The 19,960-nt window shown below is 39.7% G+C and overlaps 1 protein-coding gene across 8 annotated transcripts in view; it reads right to left on the bottom strand.

Annotated features, from left to right (window-relative positions):
* The window catches only part of fam13b (family with sequence similarity 13 member B), a 47,051-nt gene extending 30,382 nt beyond the window's left edge, over positions 1-16,669 (bottom strand). For 2 of the 8 annotated variants that reach the window (XM_081383496.1, XM_081383502.1), the window contains exons 1-8: positions 16,467-16,614; positions 12,410-12,508; positions 9,363-9,521; positions 8,643-8,823; positions 6,845-7,054; positions 6,441-6,618; positions 5,674-5,821; positions 536-651 (exon numbers count right to left, since the gene is read on the bottom strand). In XM_081383496.1, coding sequence (XP_081239622.1) covers positions 536-651; positions 5,674-5,821; positions 6,441-6,618; positions 6,845-7,054; positions 8,643-8,793 — 803 coding nt within the window. In that variant the 5' untranslated portion in view covers positions 8,794-8,823; positions 9,363-9,521; positions 12,410-12,508; positions 16,467-16,614. Of the gene's footprint in view, positions 1-535; positions 652-5,673; positions 5,822-6,440; positions 6,619-6,844; positions 7,055-8,642; positions 8,824-9,362; positions 9,522-12,409; positions 12,509-16,466 lie in introns of all 8 variants that reach the window. The other 6 variants (XM_081383499.1, XM_081383503.1, XM_081383498.1 and 3 more) reach the window with 5 other exon arrangements.
* Between the last annotated feature and the right edge of the window lie 3,291 nt (positions 16,670-19,960).

Below are 19,960 nucleotides of genomic sequence, written 5' to 3'. Positions count from 1 at the left end.
TCCCTACTTGATATGGCTCTGAATACTACCTTTATAACCTGACATCAAGGTAAGGCCATCTGACTATTAGGACACTGGAATTTGAGTTTGCCCTCTGAAAGTGTGTCCCAATCGAGGTGCTGAGGGACAAAGGCCAAGAGAGATCACGGCTCAGACGGCGAATAGGTCAGTTATGGGTCTCAACACAGCGGGCTGATGGAGATCACAGAAGCTTTGACACAGAGATGACACCAGACCAGCGATGCCATGAGCTCCTCGTACATAGATAAAGCTTTTGATAATTTAAAGCAGTTAAGCTACAGTCAATCTACTCTTTAGGGAAAGTAATTAATTGATCTACAACCTACAAAAAGTAGCTAAATACACCGAAGCTACTTAAGTGGAAAATATCTATTTAAATATAACCATTAACTATAGTTAACCATTAACTATACATGCTCATATTAAATATCACAGGGAGATGCCTGAGAGGGACCACAGCACAGACTAGACAGATCCTAGATGAAGACATTTCTAAAACTGGGGTTGCTTGTACCTGGAGGAGGGGGCGACGTGGTCATGTTTAGGGGACAGGGAGGAGGGACCATCCTCTCCGTCTCGCGGGAGCTCCTCGCAAGCTTCCAACTTCTCTTCTTCCAGGAGCTCAGTGATCTGTGGGGGTGAGAAAAGGGGACATTTAAATACCATATCCCTGTTAACACTGTTTCAGCAGTATTTATTTCTAATTCATCATATGTTATATTACATTGTCAACATCTAACACACCTGCGAGATTAAGGCATTATGTAATGCCCCACACCTATGCTGATTATCTGCAGGGAGCCTAATTTACACGCAGATCACACACATGCTGTGGGAGCAACTGGTGACATCAATTTAATTTTTATTTTTATTAGTTTACTTAATAAATGTAACAAGTTGAATCTAATATGAGACAATTAATTCATCTGGTGCATTACAGCACCTGACTTTCATAGAAGTCACATCCCCTTAACGTTATGTATCTAAGTGCTTGTTTGTATTACTAGTGTGGTTTTCCTGGGGACATGAGAGAGTTAGATAACGCAAGAGGTCTACAGTACGTATGACAAATGTGCAAAACAGTCAGCTAGAGGAAATCAAACCATTGCACATGTTGATCAGGGCTACACATCTATGTGTAAATCAACCTAACAGTATTTAATATCAGACAAACTTTGGCACTAACACATGATCAAATGCACACTGCATCTGCTGCAGTATCGGTGCCATGTTGCCATAGCAACCATTTCCCTCTACATCTGATTGGCCGAGCGGGGCTGCTGTTCAGTGGCCATGCAGATATGAGTCACATGCAGTGTGCAGAATGGCTGCCGAAAACGGCTCTGAGGATAACTGTATTTTCACATCTCACATTTCACATCTCTATATGCCTATTGCCTACAGCCACTGTTCTCTCTCGATTGTCTTTTGGACAAGCTCCAGACTTTGCAATTTTATGCAATTTTAAGCCAGTGTGACATTTATCCACACTAGTGTCTTATATTTTATATCTTAGAGGTGTGGATCTTTAGGGACCACACATTTGATTTGATCTGCTTTCAAATCTGATAGCAGATCACTCAAAATTATAATGTAGACACGTGCATTTTCTATGAAGCTGCTTTGAAACAATACGTATTGTGAAAAGAGCTTTACAAATAAATGTCAATTCAATTAAATTGAGGAAATGACAATGCAAAAAAAAAATTCAGCAGCATAGCTCATTGAGGTGCCTCTGTGTAAAGATCCAGCATGAATTTGTGGACTGGAAAAAAAACATTAATAATGGTAATTGAGGTGTTATAATAAAATCAGCAATGCAAAACTTGACAGATGAAAAGGACTCCTGTGTTGTTTACATCAGTCTTGTGGTGGAAAGAGCAGGTAACATTGAGTGACTCAAACGGTCCCTGCCGAACAGTGTCTTCAATAGCGTTTTATGCTGTCAAAAAACAACCATGTAGTCTTAAGTATGGATGCTGAAGCCAGGGCGGGGGAAATATCCTCACGGGTTCATCCATGATGTTTTAATACCTCCAAGAAGCTGAAGCATGCAGAAACTCAGCCTTTGTTTGGCCTCAGAGGCCTTATTAATGCGTGGTCTACAGATTATACAACATCTACATACAAAAAACAACAGCAGAGAGCTGACTGAGACTCTAATTAAAGACGCTCTCCATTAATTAGTAAAAAAAGCTGTCAAGCGCACGCACGAACCAAACAGGAAAAACAACCCACACGAATGTAGAAAACATCTAACAGCCTACGAGGATGAGAAAAACAGGCTTGGCAACTGGGCGGATGTGTGTGGAAAGATGACCTGCTTTATTTTTGTGACGGTCCACAACAGGTCCGAACACTTCTTGGCAGAAACAGGAATTTCAAGAACAAAAGGGCAGTCACTAGAGTTTGAATGATAAAACACATAACAATCAGTGTTGCGATGGAGATTAGGTCATGGTCAGTCACCAGTCATAGATAATAAATCGTTCTCCTTAGATGGGCAGGACATGATCCATCTCTTAGTAATGTGCAATTATCAAAATGACTTAACCTTAGGCACATAACAAACTTATGTAACAAACCCTGCAGAGTCCAGACGCTTTATTCAACCCTAATGCACGCCAACCTTGACAAGGGCCAAACATTTACACAAGTCAGCGCCGTCTCATCTCAGTGAGCCCTGGGTGAGACGTGTGATTAGAGAGTGGGAGAGGCTCTCAAGCGAGAAACCCTTAGAAATAAATCTGTGATTTATGGTCATATTCATTTCAGCATATGCCAGATCCTTGAGCACTGGCCCGAATCCAGATAGGTCAGCCAGGACCTTTCCCCCCTTCTACTCAAATTTGTTTCTGCCCCTTCTGTTTCTAATGCTTCCCAAGCTGTCTTTTACAGTAGGGAGGACCTTCTCAGCAGTGGGATGACTGAAGCGTCTAGTACCTCCGAGCATGTCTGCAGAGGAACCCACTGAAGCGAATAAGATCCTGAACTATGGTAAATGGACTGCATTTATATAGCGCTTTCACAGACCTATGGCCACCAAAGCGCTTTACATAGCCTCACATTCACCCATTCACTCACTCATTCACACACCGACGGCGGTGTCAGACATGCAAGGCGCCATCCAGCTCGTCGGGAGCAGCTGGGGTTAGGTGTCTTGCTCATGGACACCTCGACACTTGGTCAGGTGGAACCGGGGATTGAACCACCAACCTTTCGGTTTGTAGACAATCTACATGAACCACAGAGCCACTGCCGCCCTATGCTTCAAGGGAGCCTGTGGCTCAGCTACAAGCAGACTCGAGCCTTGGGGTGATCCTACCTAGAGAGCATTTTAAGTCATCATTGTTGTGAAAGGCTGGTCTAGAATATTGGTACTAATGGTGAATCTAAGAATTTCAATAGAAATTCAAGAATTCTGGACGTTCATGTTAGAGCGAAAGAGTTCCCTAAGCACTTTTCGTAATTGTTCAAGCTGGTCACGCAAATTTACCATGTTGACCAACACTAAGCTGCTTGGTTTGAAAATGACTTCTGTGTGAGCTGGACCTCATTTAAAATGTACTTTTTTACAAAATATTTGTGAATACTACGTTTTTATGCATAGAGTACTATGTTGTTAACTTTATTAACATATTAACAAACTCAAAGTTAGCTAGAGTGATGGCGTATTTGTGTAGGCCAGTTAGCATCTCCCTGGTTCCCTCCACAAAGAGGATTTATCCATTCATGGCTTTTGGATTATTGTGGAAAATAAGCTCTGTGACTAACAAACGTTTATAATTCCTACACGTTTTGTTCATTGTGTTAATCTTTTATGCATTTTGAAGCCTAAATACAATTGACAGAAGTAAAAAACTAAACGCAAGCTATAAACAAACCGACTGCCAACAACTCTTTCAATCTTTAAGAGAAAAAAAAACAACATTTTCCCTGAAAGTTTAAGCTAATAACAGTTCTCAACCTCTGTAGTCCCAAGTGCTAAAACGTTAACTTGTTTCTGGGAAAAGGAAAAGGAAAAGTATTGATTAATACCTTGATTATAATCACTCATTACATAAACATTGAAGCAGCGGTGGATTCCAATCCACCCCCTTCAGAGACATCCCTGGAAACCAGCACAGGTGCCGGTACCAAGCTTACATCACCCAGTTATGTAACTGCAGTTAGTATTGTATTGTACAAAAGGGCTGTATCCTCTTTTTCTGCAAGTCTGACACAAGCAAGAATTTGTGACACGAGATGTCTTGTGGAAAGTATTTACAGCCCATTATTGACTATTTCCTGTGTATATGAAGAAAGCAGACATGTAAAGTCTTGTGAGGTCAGAAATCTTGAGATCCTTAAAAGGATGTAGACTGTCACACAAATGAGATTTAAAACAATCTGCACTTTCAAAGAAAACAAAATCACAGTCATTCCTTTGGTGTGAGGGAACCTGCAGTCTGCAAACACACTCACAGACACACTGAATGGAGGAGACATGCCTTTGCATGGTTTTCAGTGTATTACATAACACTGCAGACATAATAACCTTCTAACACTGCTTCTCCTTTTTCTTTAATTGAAATCTGGCCTGTGTAAAGTGCTGCTTCCACCTGGAAGTGGGGCGGGTGGCACAAATTTACACGCTTTAAACAAACACAAAGCATAAGTAAATAATCGTCTTTCAAAACATCGCATTTGCAAGTATTTCGCGAGGAACAAAGCTAAAACCGACTTACGCTAATCCCACTGATCTAGAACACAAATAAATAAATTGCCCCCAAAGCTGCATTTGTAAGTGCAGCACACTGATCAGGAAATATGAGGCAGATAACTGATATTTTAACACTGTTACAGGATGAAACCGATCCAACCATTAATATTTTCCAAAGAGACTCTTTTATCATAATTTTACAAAGCACAAAATGTGAAATGTCAACATTTACGGGAATATTCTGTCATCACTCTCAAAAATCTTTGTTATAGTGTAACATTGGCAAAGTATAAACACCAATAGGTCCAGTTTTACAGACACCACACTTTATCCATTAGCTCCAAATAATTACAAGCATCTGCTATTTGTTTACACTCTTTAGGGTTTGGTTTAGGTTAAGTAAAACCACTATTAATGAAGCCTTTACAATACATCTCAGTGATATTACTCCAGGAAAAAGATTTCACAAATCACGATTTTGTTTGTTTAATTCACTGCTACATCTGTTTGCAATTTAGTTTGCATCTTTGTCCACTTCAGCCGAATTACTATAATTAAACTTAAAAGTGGACTTGCTACAAATTGTATGCATTTCATATTTATTTTCCAAAATAAACAGGCTATAAACATCTGAATCCAACAATTCACGTCCAGTGGCCGCTCAATTCATATGGATTCGTTTTATGACTCTTTCTTTTTGAAGCGTCAAAGTGGTAGTTGCATAGCTGTCATTGGAGGGACAGAAAGCTCTCAGATTTGATCAAAAAGATTTGTTTTCCGAAGATGAACGAAAGTATTATGGGTTTGGAACGACATGAGGGTGAGTAATTAATGGCAGAATTGTCCTTTTTGGGTGAACTATCCCTTTAACTTTTCAGAACTTTGAATGAATAACAGATTTTCACAGTATCTAATGATAGCATCGTCAACACAGCAGCAAGAAAGTTTACCTGGTCATTAATGGAGCTGTAGTCATTAGTGTTGGAGATGTCATCGTCCTCCTCCGAGTCAAAGAATTCCTCCTGGTTCTCCAGCAGTTCAGCCAGAATACGGCTGACTGACTCCTGCTCTTTCAGATCCTCCACATCTGTGTCTAAACTGCAGAACGTAGAAGGCAGGAATCACTATAAAGGTGAATTTTCCATGTGCCATTTTTACTTAAAATACTTCTAAATCAGCTTAATATGCATTTACTCAGTGTAAATACTGACTCTGTGGTGGTATCAGAACATTGCTCCATTTGTTTGAGAATCCAACCAGCCTGACTCTAAAACATTGGCTTAACCATTGGTGTGAGTATAGGGCACTATGTCAAACAGGAGGGGAGTATTTAGGAAGCAGTTTCAAATCAATCAACATTTTCATTGTTATTCCATTTGGTGACACTAATGCTGCAGAAATTACTAATTTCAGCTATAATTTTTTTCACTAATCTCTGCAGAATTGATCAGACAGTCAACTACTATACACCATCTACTCTACCATTTAAATTAGTCTTAGCTGTTTATCATTTCACCATATTTAAGGTTTTCCCACACAATCGAAACAGTGAAAAAAAAAAAAAAAGATTCTGTGTGCGCCTACACAAGACAAAATGTGTTGTGCTGGAAAAAATGACTGTTTGCTCCTCCAACATTAATTTCTCTCATGCAGCTTCTTTATAAATTGTGAGCAAGACAGCTAACACGAATTGCCAGGAAATGCAAAAGAGTCTTACTGGAAAACGTCTGGCCCGAAGACTGCAGCGAGAGCCCCTATGCTCCAGCTCTCCTCCTGAAGAGACGCCACACCGGACAGAAATCGGCACAGAAAGCGGAGCAAGCTGTAATTGACCTGCGGCAGCTGTTGAAGGAAGTACTTCATGTTTCTGCCCAGCTCTTCCTCACTGCTGTAGTCTAAAGGAAGCAAACAAATCATCAGTCATAATGAGGAAAAAGTTCAGAGGGATGTGCATTTATGATGATGTGAAGTTAAGAGAATGGCGAGCTGGCTGATGCAAAGGTGTGAAAGAACGACCGTGCTTTGATGATGCAATTATATTACAAGTTTGTAAAGTGGGCAGAACATTCCAGGAGGTCAAAACAGAGCGTCAGAAGAGGGCAGTGTGAAAGCTTCACCCACCCTGATAGAGCTGCATGATTTGCGCCTTTAAGCCTGCAGGGATGACGGGCTCGGGGAGCTCCTGCAGGAAGAGGCGTAGCAGGCTGACGGCAGACGCCAGGTCGGCCTCTTTCTCCAGATTCACTTCAACGCCGCTGTCGTAGCGCTGCCTGAGCCATTCCACGCGTTCTGCGTTCCCGTTCACTAGAAACAGACTCAGGTGCAGCGCTCCTACAAAACGCAAACACATACATAATGTATAGACATTTCACACAAGAGACTCTAATCGCTGAATCACTGCACGGAGCAGCTTGCAGGTTAAACTCATAATCCCTTTAGTCAACAAAACATCAGCTACGTTCTCTGCGTCTGCGATTTATGAGCTAATGAAACAGTCCTGCTGAACTAGCTTACATTCTTCAACCCAAATGTTTTGAATAAAACCAATAATGGATATTCTTTACGGTTGACTTCTTGACTGAAGCTCTTTTAAAACAAACTGCTGATTTTTGCCAGATCAGATCAGAAGCTTCCTAACAGCTTTGTTGGCAAATCAGCATTAGCTGGTCTGTCTGAGTTCCCATCCCTGGTGCTCTGCGTGTGTACATAAGAGTCTACTCTACACCGCATAAGGGGAAGCCACCGCGTCGCTCCCTGTTATGTCTAAATTAGCCTCAGAACAAAAACATCCTTCCAAATGAAAAAGTGGAGGAGAAATGCCAGTATGCTGAACTCACAGAGGAAGAGCTGGTGTTTGGAAACAACAGCGGCGGCTAAACCCCTTTCAAGGACTTAACAACACTGCCAACATATTTTCAACATCCTGCCTCTGCTAGTTTAAAAAAGGGCAAAAAATTATTAAAAATATATTTACAGTCTGCTTGATGAGTGAGCAATTTGCTAAGTTGTTGAAGGAAAACAGGAAGGACTTGGCATTTATGCATCTACATGTGGACATTAATAAGTAGGTGAAAGACTATAATGATATAGTGTCATTATAAAAGCCCCGGCCTGAATAATGTTCCTCTTTTCGCCTTTGACTCTGTAATATTGCAAAATAAAGGAAGTCCATCTTTTATCAGGGAGTTCAGAGAGGCCACTCCCATCATACAGACCAAACAACATTTTTGGCTTTATCAGATGAAAAACATAGTGTTCTGCAAGCTCTGCTTCTTTGAGTTGTTACAACATTTATGTAGAAGCTGATTTACTGTTTGTCAATTTAAAAAGGTTAAAGTAATTTTAACTTTAAAGAATATAGTTAAAGAAACTATATCATATCAAGAATTACACTACCATTTAATAGTTTGCTGTATGTTATAAGTGTCTTTGAAATAAGTCTCTTAAGCTGACCAAGGCTACATTAATTTGATCAAAAATACAGTAAAACAATAATTTTGTAAAATATTATAATTTAAAATAACTTTTCTATTTAAATATATTTTTAAATCCTGAAATCATAGTTTCCACAACAATATTAAGCAGCACAATTCTTTTTTAACATTGATAATAATAAGAAATGTTTCATAATCAGCATATTATAATGATTTCTGAAGGATCATGTGACACTGAAGACTAGAGTAATAATACTGAAAATGCAGCTTTGCATCACAGGAATACATTACACATTTATTGTCTAAATGGGTCAGAAATGTCCAAAAAACATGTTTTCATTGTTAAAAATGTACTTTCTGGTCCGTCTTCGATCTTATCCCTGGAGGGTCAGTAGCTATGTTGCTGCTATTGATGAAAGCTAAAAAAAAATAAATAAAGGATAGAAAGAAAGTAACATAAATCACCAGGGTCCCCCCTCACTCACCGTGCTCTTCAATGTACTCTACGATGCTCCTGACCAGTAGGGGAACCTCATGTCCTGGCTGCCCGCTGTGCTGCACCTCCTCCAGGGGGATCCCAAACACTCTGGCCGTGCTGAGGGAGTCGCTGAGGGAAGTAGAGAGGCTCTTCCTCATCGCCTCCACAGCCTGGCTGCTTCAGTCCGTCTACAGAGAGAGATGGCGAGAACAAGGTCACGTACTCGTCACCTCCCTGTACAAACATGCTATCATGGGTGGGGCGCGGACTCCAACAACAAACTCCGGACAACAAGAACAAAACAAGCTGAAAATTGAAGCAGGACCTCTCCCATCACAGAAGCGATGGTTCTTATCATGTGTGAGCGTAGAGATGAGGAGAGCGTACGCAAGTAGAGCGTTTGATCGTACGGCCGTCAGATGCGGCACGCCGATTCTGATGATGGTAGCAGGTGGCTGCCATCTCGTTCAACATGCCATCACAAACCATACTGCCACAGTGCACAAGCTGTTAATGTCGTAAAGGGAAAAACTCTGCAACCGGATCTGATTAGCATTCCGTATGTTTAGAAATGCACATAATCTAAACTTGATCTCTCAAGACAGCTGATGTCTTCATGACACAAGCAGCTGGTCTCACATCATTTTAGTTTTAATTACAACAACATAAAGAAGAATTTCAGAAGACAATTGTGATATAAATAGATTGTTTGTCATAGCGGGCTCACCTTGTAGTACAAACGCCCAGAAGTTAACTTTATCTCCTGCTCCACTCACTAGTAGTAAAATAAATATTCATCTATGGCTGCTTCAGGTTGTGGCAGAAGATGAGCCTGTAGTTCCTCATTGACGGACCGCAAATCCTGTTCAGGACGTTAGTGGTTAAGCTGGAGGAAATAAAACACACAAGAAAACAGCAGCATCAGCAAATGCATTAAAACGGATAATAATCCTTCTGATTAATATCAGCTGGGCCAAATTTACAAACCACTTATTCAGTTAATGGACATCTGCGGTCTGAAAAACATATCTGCTGAAGTTTAAATCTCAATTAAGAAGAGAAACAGTGAGCAATCTGCTCACCCCTCTGCATATGGCATCACATGAACAGCATTTATTACGAAGTCGAATTTTAATCCAAACAAGGTTTCCAATCATGCTACTGAGAGCTTTGATGCTTCTCTTTCATTTTTCTTAAAAAAGGAATTTTAATAAATGTTGCAAGCACTTCCAAGTGGGAACGCATTACAAGTACCATGAGTTACATAATCAGATTACATTTGTTCAAATCTGAGTTAAGTAATGCATGACTGTTACATTTACAACAAAATATCTGAGTTACTTTTTCAAATAAGTAACGCAGGTTACTTTTTTTTTCCTAATTTACCCTATGTTGAGAGCAATAGGGAGTAAGTGCAAAGGTGTTGTGTGCGCTGTGTGAACATGATGGTTATTGTAGTTCTAGACTAATTTTGAGCATGCATACAAAAACAGATTCAGTATTCCTCAAAATTAATAAAAACTGTGAAATGCAAACTCAGAATATCACGCAAACCTCCAATAATTGAATGTTATATAATACAAATATACTTTATGTATTTAATCTCACTTTATTAAGCAATGTCTTTGCTGCTGACCTTTGAGGATCCAATTTAGCCATACTAATAAGCAAAAATGACGTTAGTTAAACATTACATTTGGGTTACAATTATTTATTTTTTTGCTTAAGTAAGTGTTGAACTTTCTTCTATTTTTCTGCAATACAGAACGGCAGCACAACTGAAAGGTTTGTTTGAGGTTTCCTTCAGCCTGAGACTTATTTGTTTCACTTTTGGTGTGAAAGGCCTAAAAATAACTTTTCTTTGTTATTAAAAACAAACAAGCAAGCCCAGAAAATGTAATATAAAAGTAATCTAAGGAATTACTTTCCGTAAAAAGTAATGCAATTAGTTACTTTTTTAGCGAGTAACACAATTTGTAACGCATTACTTTTAAAAGTAACTTTCCTGGTCCTAGGAGTATAAACAAGGAAATAAAAAAAAAAACTCTGATACAATTTTTTCAGGCTTCTTTGATGAATAGAAAGTTCAAAAGAACAGCATTTGAAATAGAAATATTTTGTAGGCTAATTATTATAAATGTTTTTACTGTCACTTTTTTCTGAATAAAAGTATTAATTTCTTTAAAAAACAAAAACAAACAAACAAATCTTATTGGCCCAAAAACTTTTGAATAGTACAGTCCCTCAACCCACTCTATATACACGTTTTCTCTGAAATGTATATACACAGTGTTACAGAGTTCATTAGATCTACTCCATTACCTATCACTTACTCAAATGACTTTTTGAAATGTTAAGAGCATTTTCACTGTGCTGAATTACAGACCTCTTTAACACTTTAGCCACGACTAGCAGCCCGACACCAGGCATGTGGAACAGGAACAAAATGTCCCGAAAACGAATTGGAATAATGTGTGAATTGAGCTCTAACAGCAAATGTCTTAGTTTGCAGACAATTGAGAGTAGATGTGCTTCTAATCCCACATATCACACATGATGACCTTTCGCTCACAATGTTCACCATTGTTGGATAAGCTAAACGCGGCTCAGCACTTAGATTGTTAACAGAGAGCACAGTATGACCTTGGCTCATTCCTCAGAGCTCTGGAGAACACATAAAGGGACGATGCTGGAATTTTCTGCAGGCAAATCTCTCCGCATCTCCTTGGTGACATGATGTTTGCAAAGCTTAGTTGTTTCACTATGGTTACTGATTACTGATTTGGTGTCACAGGGAGAGTTTGTAGATCCAGTCACAGAAAAGCATGCCATAGATACACAAAGAGCGGCTTCCAAAATTCCAGAACATTCCCTGGAACAACAGCGTCCTGAAGATGACCTAACAAGGAAATTATCGGACCACCTACAGCACAAAGGCCAAATCTCAAATGCCAATGATTAATTAATAACAGTGGATATCTTTTGGCAAGTCTTCTTAGGCAAGGATCTCAAGGTTAACACTAGATCTAAGCGTTCTCCCTGTAATTGAGGCAAAGCACTTTATTGTAGGTGGTACCTGGCAATCAGGTAACTGGCAGTAACAGGCAATCAGTGAGGTGAAAAAGCAATAATTCAAATTCTGATACAACACTTTATGGCACTAGTAGTTAAAAACCCTTGATAACTAATTTTACAGTTCTGCTTTTTATTCTTCTTCTCCATGACTGGATGCAATTCAACCTTAAACTACAAAAAAATCCATTCAAACTTGTTTTGAACCAGCAGTGATAATCTACTGAAATATTTGCATATTGAATTGCAGATGGTTCTCTTCCTTTCATTTATTTGAATACTGAATCCATTTAGCCATCTATAGACCCCTTCAGACCGCAAAGACGGTGTTGCATTATGTATTGATTCCAGACAGAAAACAACATGCGTTGAGTGTCATGACAACGGCAGCATTTCATTTATGCAGAACCAAAACCTAAAACATAAGCTCACTTAAAGATTTAACACTATTCTGCTGCTGTCTTCACAAATGAACAATATGGTGTTGAACAGGTACAGGTCTCAGTGGTTAGTTTGCCAGACTGTGTCTTGTATAATTATCAGAATCAGATTTCAGTTTTGAAATGCGTCATGCAGGAGAAAATAACTTAATAATAAGAAGCATAACAAGACAAACGCACAAATGAAAAACCCTGAGGCGATATGTCACAAAGTACATGTGTCATACCACGGATTGCATATAAGAAAAAGAAAGTTTCCCACCTTGTGCAGAAGCTGGATGGAGAGTCGTCATGTGACTTCAAAAACGCCATGTCGTTTTCAAGAACAAATCCTATCAAGCCTGACCATCACAGACAAGATCTGATCCACAAATAAATAAATAAATAAAGGAGGACAAGTATAAATTATTCATAAATAACCAGCTGGCCACACAACTGATGAGTCCTGACACTTAAAAAACAACTTGAGCATGTCTGTGACATTATTGATTAAGAGTCCTAGCTAGCTATGCAAGTAATGGAAATTTCCAGAAGGTTATAGTAAACCACTGGATGTTCAAGCGTGAAGTAAAATGGCAGTCTAGCAGTGAGGTGGTCCCTGGCAACACTGAACGCAGCCCTAATCATTAGGATGGAAACAAGAGGACCTGCAAACTAGGCTGATCAGCTGACGACGTTCTGAAGGGACCCAGAGTAAGAGCAGCAGAGGTCAGAGCGCAGATAAACTGCTCAAGACAACACCTTCATCAAGCCTACGTCTGTCTTTGCTTATGACCTAAAAGACAGCGACATGGAGATGCAGCAAATTCATCAGTATGTATAGCATACAAACGCAGGAGCCACTTTCACGTGCTGTGAATAACTGTAAAATTGTTGGATTGACTTCTCTGTTAAATGCACCATGTCTGCTGTTCACACAATCAACGGCTTTACGAAATACTGGTCAACTCTGTGATGTCAAGAATCAAAAATGAAGAAAATTGTGCAGCGTTTAAAGGTCACCCGCCCACATTTGTTGACTTCCGAGTGACAGGCATAAAGGGGTTGTTCACACAGAATGAATTTCTGTTGTTAAACTTTTCATTCCAGAAAATTGCCCTGACTGATTTACCAATCTTTCTAAAAATATCCTGTTCACACATGATCTCTAAACATAGGGTGAATTCCAATCAGAAGTTAGCATCCCTATGCCCTACTCACTCAGAAGGGCAGATCCCTTGATGTGGGGACTTGGGAGTAAGTAGGCACAACAGACGTAGACCAGTAACAGTTGTGCGTGTAAACCTCACTCCCCTGGCCTCAAGAGGCACGCTAGCGGCTTTGGTTTTTAGCGTTCTTGTTAGCACGCACGCCTCCCACGCCAGAGACCCCAGTTCGAATCCCGCTCAGAGCTGGTCGAGTACACTGTAAAAAAAATGATTTTCATAATTTGTTATCACAACATTTTTTCTTTTGTCAAATCCACTTAGATCATTTATTTGGTTCAGATAACTTAATATTTTGAGTTTCTTTTGATTCATCCATTCTCCTTCATTGTGTTAACAATTTTTTTTTTAATTTCAATGAACTTAAAATTAAGGCAACCAGGTTACTTTTTTTTTTTTTAAGTAAAACCTACAATACATTTTTACAGTGTAGGACCAGATACACAGGGTGAACGCACTTGGCGAAGGGAGCTATTTAAAAAAAAATAAAAAAAGTGATGTAACCATGGCATGCACCCCTAGCTAAGGTACTTGTGGAAGGACCCTTTATCAAGGGATTCAGTTGTTCACTTTCGTTTGGAATGCCCCTACAAATTAGTCACCTTCCCGAAGTGCCCTTCAAGGTAGAAAAAACGCTGCCTGGAATTTGAACGAATATTACTGGGAATTTTCAAACCAGGGATATGTGTCTGAAAAACCTATTGGAGATTTTGCATTAACAAAATCAAAACTAGATCTTTACATCTGAAAAACTGTAAGTTGTGCTTACCCTTGCTGTCACAAAGCTTGGGTGTTATGGGTGGTTGCAGGGTGTTGAAACTAGAGTTTCACTATGTTGGCCATGTCAAGTCAGGAGAGCCCTTTAAGTCTCTATGATATTCTAGTCTCTAGATATATGACTCTGGCCCCTTCTTAAATTAAGGTTTATGGGATTTTTTTTTCTTTTGCCAGTCTCATGAACATAGGTTGACAAACACAAGAAATGTTTTTGTGTAGATTTGTTTAACGCAAATGGTTGTCACCGCTGGGATTTCCATTTGAAAAAAACTTTCTGTTCTCTAAATTTGCAAGTAACATCGACTAAGCAGACAAATGAGGTTGACACACCACGGTTTCATAATGTACCACAGTCACAGATACCAGATGATTATTATGTAACTAGAACCAGGCCCATTTGACAAAAAATAGGACAGGCTAATTTACAAAATGCAAATACTTCTTCAGGGCGACTGCTGTAATTGCGTTGTTTCTGTGGAACTGACAGCATTGCATTTAGACGAAACTGAGCTATGTTTCCGCTTAGATCTATTTTCAGTTGAGTAACTTTTCTTCAGCTCTGATTCCCACAAAACAAAACAAAAAACATATCCTTAACAATGAACAGGAAGCAAACTTTCACTTTTGCTATCTGAAAAAAATTCAAAGCAGCTCATCACATGACTGTGCTCACCATAGCAATAATCACTTAGTGCAATGTTCAAGATCTGATTTCCAGAATGATAATTCTGCTATGATGTACAGTAAAATTATTACAGCACATTTATAACAACGGAGAACCAATGCACGGCATTACAAATGAAAGCAGTTAACCGTAATCTAGCACACAACCCATATGGTGCTCCAACTGTTTTCATGACAGGCGGTTGGATGAATCTAAAGAGAGTCTGTCACTTCGAGATGAGCCAAGCAGCAGCAGCGCTGAAATCTCCTCAAGGACAACTGGGTTTAGCTGTAATCTGAACAAGACACGTTCAGCAGGTTTTAAAAACCAGGTCACTTACCGCCATATCCACAATGGCTATAGAGGCTAAAAAAAAACAATGAATGCCAATGGCTACAAGTCATCCTAGTGCCCACTTTTCTGTTTTGGGAAGCTAAGAGCAGCCTGGTTTCATGCTGGTGTGAACGCAAGGGTTTGTCTAGTCTTTCAGACATCCTGTCCAGGGCTCATTGGGAGATCTGATGCGTTTGGTTTTGCTTGGCCCTGCTGCACTACAAAACAAGAGGATATAACAACAATCAATATCAACAGGAGTCAATGACTTTGCTCTGTATTACTCAAGTACGCCTGGAAAATGTATTTGGCTTACAAGGTCACAAGGCAAGCATAGGATGGCTTGAATGTCGAAAAAATTCTCCATAACATTCTTATGCCTTTTCCAGTTTTTCGTGACTACTGGAAAAGGATTTTTAAAAATGTAAAAAGTCTTCACACTCACAAGAGCCATTTGTAGCTAGCTAACTAACTAAATATATGGGATATACAACAAAAACGGTTTCATCCTTTCTAAACTCGAAATAAAATCCAAATGCTACATTTCAGCATTAAAAATCACTAGTTTATACAATTCGAATGAAACAAGGCCATCAAAACATTAAAAAAATTAATCTATAATTAAACAGCACAATCCCCCTCAGCTGCTGTTCCAGAAACAGCTCTATACAGGATTCAGGTTTCACATCCCAATTAAACGAAACTGAAGCTATTTTAGGACGTCGACGACCAAGAGCACTCTCCTATATTTCAAATGATATGTTTAACAGGATATTTAATTTTTTTTTAGACAGAATGTGATTCTGACAGTTAACGTTACAGGTTGAACCTTCAGCTGTCAACAATATCACCCAACTGATAGCAGCATCTTCAAGCGAAGAAAAAAAAAAAAGATACATTTACAATTAAAAATGAAGGGAACCTACTATAAAAACCGATGCAGCTTTGTTTGTGATTAATGCCTTAAAGCACGCCAAACACTAAAGAATAAACAGATATATAATATATAATTCTCGTTAGTAAGAAATAAACGTCTTTCTACGCTATCGCGTTAGCCTCATAGCTTAGCACTGTCAACATCATTCCTGCAGCCGCACACATCAGTTAAGGCACAAAACAGCTTTAAATCCACTATACGGGCATTATATGCACATTGCATTAAGGTAGAAATTAATTAAATATGTAAAGTATGAAATACTAAGATCACACTACAACCAAAGAGAGTGAAAATCAATAAGTTGATACAAAATAGGATGAGTCGCTATGAGGCGATCCCTGAGCTGGCTAACGCGACGGCTAGCATCCGCTAAAGTCACTCCATCGAAACCATCCGCACTTACCAGGTCAAACCAGGCGATAAACGACAGCAAACTGATTAATTTTACTAGTCCCTGGTCCAAAGGAGGCGATATGAATGGTGATAATAAAGGAGACTAGCGACAGTGTTCAGCTGGCATGGCCAGTTTTAATGTGAATAGTTGGTTCGGTGGAATGGAGACAGTGTTAGTTACACCCACAACGATGCCAAAAACACACTGACCCCGCCTCACTCTCTCTCTCTCTCTCTCTCTCTCTCTCTCTCTCTCTCTCTCTCTCTCTCTCTCTCGGCATCTCCTCAGCATTCTTCTCAACTCAGTTTTCCAGAATATTCCATGGAATTACTTAATATTTATTTCAAACTGTGTAGCTTTTATCTAACATGTCAGATTGAGCATAGATATAGGAAATCATAGAAGGGTCATTCCTTTAAAAAGTCGCACATTCAAACAAGTGGCTTTCAACGCATAAAAAGTGACCAGCTTCGAGTATCCTACACTGTAATACAATTACACAATTATGAAATCTTTTTTCTTTTCTTTTTTTGATGTAAAGCAACACAGATCTGTTTTAGTATATTCAATGTTTCATAATTTGACTGGAAGTTATTATTTGAATATACTACATTAAATATAAATTATTCTATTCGTTTGTTTTAAATGGGGGACATTTTTTTTTAAATACAATTCAAAACAGCCTGAAGCTGTGCAGTACAGATTAGTGTTTTATATGGAACTGCAGCGCCACCCAGTGTTTTTTGACATTCAGCTAAATGTAAAAAATGAGCAAGGTATCTTACAATATATTGTATGCTTTTTTGATTTGCTTATTTTAATAATTTTAAGCCATCTCGAGACACCCTGATCCCAGCCCCAGGTTGAGAACCACTGGTGGAGATCTAAAAAATGTGAGGGGGCAAAATATACCTGTATACATTGACATAATATTCTAATATACTAATGTACCTGATATTTAGGTGTTTTTACAAGGTGACCTGGAGATATAAGTACAAATAGCATAGAGCTTGTACTGGTCTGTTTCACACTCTGATCAGTTACTTAAAAAAATGCATTATAGTATTGTGTTACTCCTTAAAAAGTAGTTTATTGTGTTACTTTGTTACTTTTTATGGAAAGTAATGTGCTGTTACTTTTAAATTATTTTTTTCTCACCTGGGCTGGGCTTGGTGGTTGGTTGGTTGGTTGGTTTTTTAATAATAAAACAGTTTTATTTTTTGCAAATGTAAAGGTCTTTTCACACCAGATCACCAAATCAGGCTCAGACTGAAGGAAATGCAAAATCATGCGTACACAGAGGGCGCAGCTCAAACAAACCTTTCAGCTGTGCTGATATTCTGGATTGCAGAAGAATATGACGCAGAATTGTAGAAGAAAGTTCTTCAATCTTACTTCAACAATAAAAACATAACAAAAATCTGCTGGATTATGTTTATGCTTGGTTTCATTGTGTTTGTTCCTGTCAAGTTGGCCTAGCTCCCAAGTATGTGTCAGTCTGATTCAGCTCACCTGTTGTTGATTAAATTATACTGGACTAAACAGTTCCCTTGTTTAGTCTGGTACACTCCCTGTTCTGTTCAGTTCTTTGCCCTGTCTCGTTGTTGTTAATTGGTTTTGTTTACCCTATTTTCCTGTGGATTTAATAAAGACAGTTTCTGTTTAGATATTGGAATTGGTGTGCCTAACTCACTATCCATTTGAGGATTTCACCACATATGTGGAGTGAGTACTGGTAAATTACTCTGCATTCATCATCGGCCCAGCGGAGGACACCCGTTCCACTCCAGACCCAGAGTCCAGTCAGCCCTACGGAGCTAAAGCCTGATTCCACCGCACACAAGGAGCCTGAGCCTGCCATGGAGAATGTGCCAGTGAGTCCTACCGAGCCATATTCCGCCCCCTGGTGCCTGAGCACAACAATACGTCCGAACAGGTGCGCGAGTCGACAACAACGCCCATCCAAGAGGGAATACTAGTGGAGTTCGAGGGCATGGAGGGAAGCCCTGCCGCTGTGAATGAGTTTTGAATGGCCTCTGGAAATATAATGGATGAATTAAAGGAGGTAATACCCTTAACTCCCCTGTTACCGCTGTTCCCGCCCAGTTCTGAGTTTCCTAAGCTTCCTGAGTGCCTGCCCAGCCTTCTTTTCCCACCTCCCACCTTCCTTTCCCACCTCCTCCTCCAGCCACAGAGCCTCGGACTCCACCTTGGTCCTCCGACCCAACGGCTCCGACTTGGGTCAGTGCTCCCTCAGTTCCACCGTGGCCCGTTATCCCACCAATTCCACCAGGCTCTCTCGTCCCACCGTCTCTGCCTGGGTCAGACAACCTAGTTCCACCACGGGATTCCTGACCGTTGGATACACTTCTGCCCTCCATCCCTTCGGCTCCACCATGCTCCGCCTTCCCTCCGGCTCCACCGTTGTCTCCTCTGTGGCCTTCCGGATCCCCGCCTCGGTCCCATGAGCCGTCAGCTCCACCTTGGCCCTCCAGACCTGCAGTGTCATCCTGGCTCCGTATCTGTTCATCTCCGTCTGGGTCTCCGCGGCGGTTGGATCCATCGCAGGAGATAGCATCTTTGGTTCCATCTCCCAAGCCTCCACCACTGGGTTGGGCGCGTACTGTCAGGATTATGTTTTGCTTCATTGTGTTTGTTCCTGTCATTCTAAGTTGACCTGGTTCCCAAGTATGTGTCAGTCTCATTCAGTTCAGCTGTTGTTGATTAACTCATTAGTTCCCTTGTTTAGTTTGGTAACTCCCTGTTCTGTTCTGTTGTTTTTGTTTTGTTTTTTGTCCTGTCTCGTCGTTAAGTGGCTGTGTTTGCCCTATTCTCCTGTGGATTTAATAAAGACAGTTTGTGTTTAGATATTCTCCTTCGGCATGCGTTTGTGCATGCATGATGTTTATCTAAATTCATTTTTGTTTATTCATATGGTTACATTTTATCATTTAAGGACAGCAGCAAAGACATAGCTTAATAAAGTGAGATTAAATACATAAAGTATATTTGCGTTATTTAATATTTAGTTATTGCAGGTTTGCATTTCAGGTGTTTTTTTTGTTGTTGTTGTTGTTGTTGTTGTTCTTTGAGGAATACTGAATCTGTTTTTTTGCAAGTGAGATGAGTAAATGTATGCTCACATTTAGACTAGAACTACAATAACCATCATGTTTGCACTGCGCACACAACACCTCACTTACTCCTGATTTCTCTCAACATGGGGACAGATGTCAGTAAATAAATGGGAAAACAAAGTTAACTTGTGATACTTTTTTACAAAAAGGATACTTTGTTGTAAATTTTAAAGTAATATGTTACTTTACGAGTTACTTTAAAAACAATCTGATTACGTAACTCGATTTTCTTATAATGCGTTACCCCAAACATTGACGTTGATATGAAGTGCAGCAAGGAGCAACTGGAAGATTCCGCTATTGGATGTTGTGCATAACCAACATCCTTGAACCAGTGAAAAAGAAGGATTGCAATATACAGTAAAT

Source organism: Scardinius erythrophthalmus, assembly GCF_964197995.2.
Source record: "Scardinius erythrophthalmus genome assembly, chromosome: 13".
Taxonomy (NCBI): domain Eukaryota; kingdom Metazoa; phylum Chordata; class Actinopteri; order Cypriniformes; family Leuciscidae; genus Scardinius; species Scardinius erythrophthalmus.
This window is presented reverse-complemented; position numbering and strand designations above follow the sequence as displayed.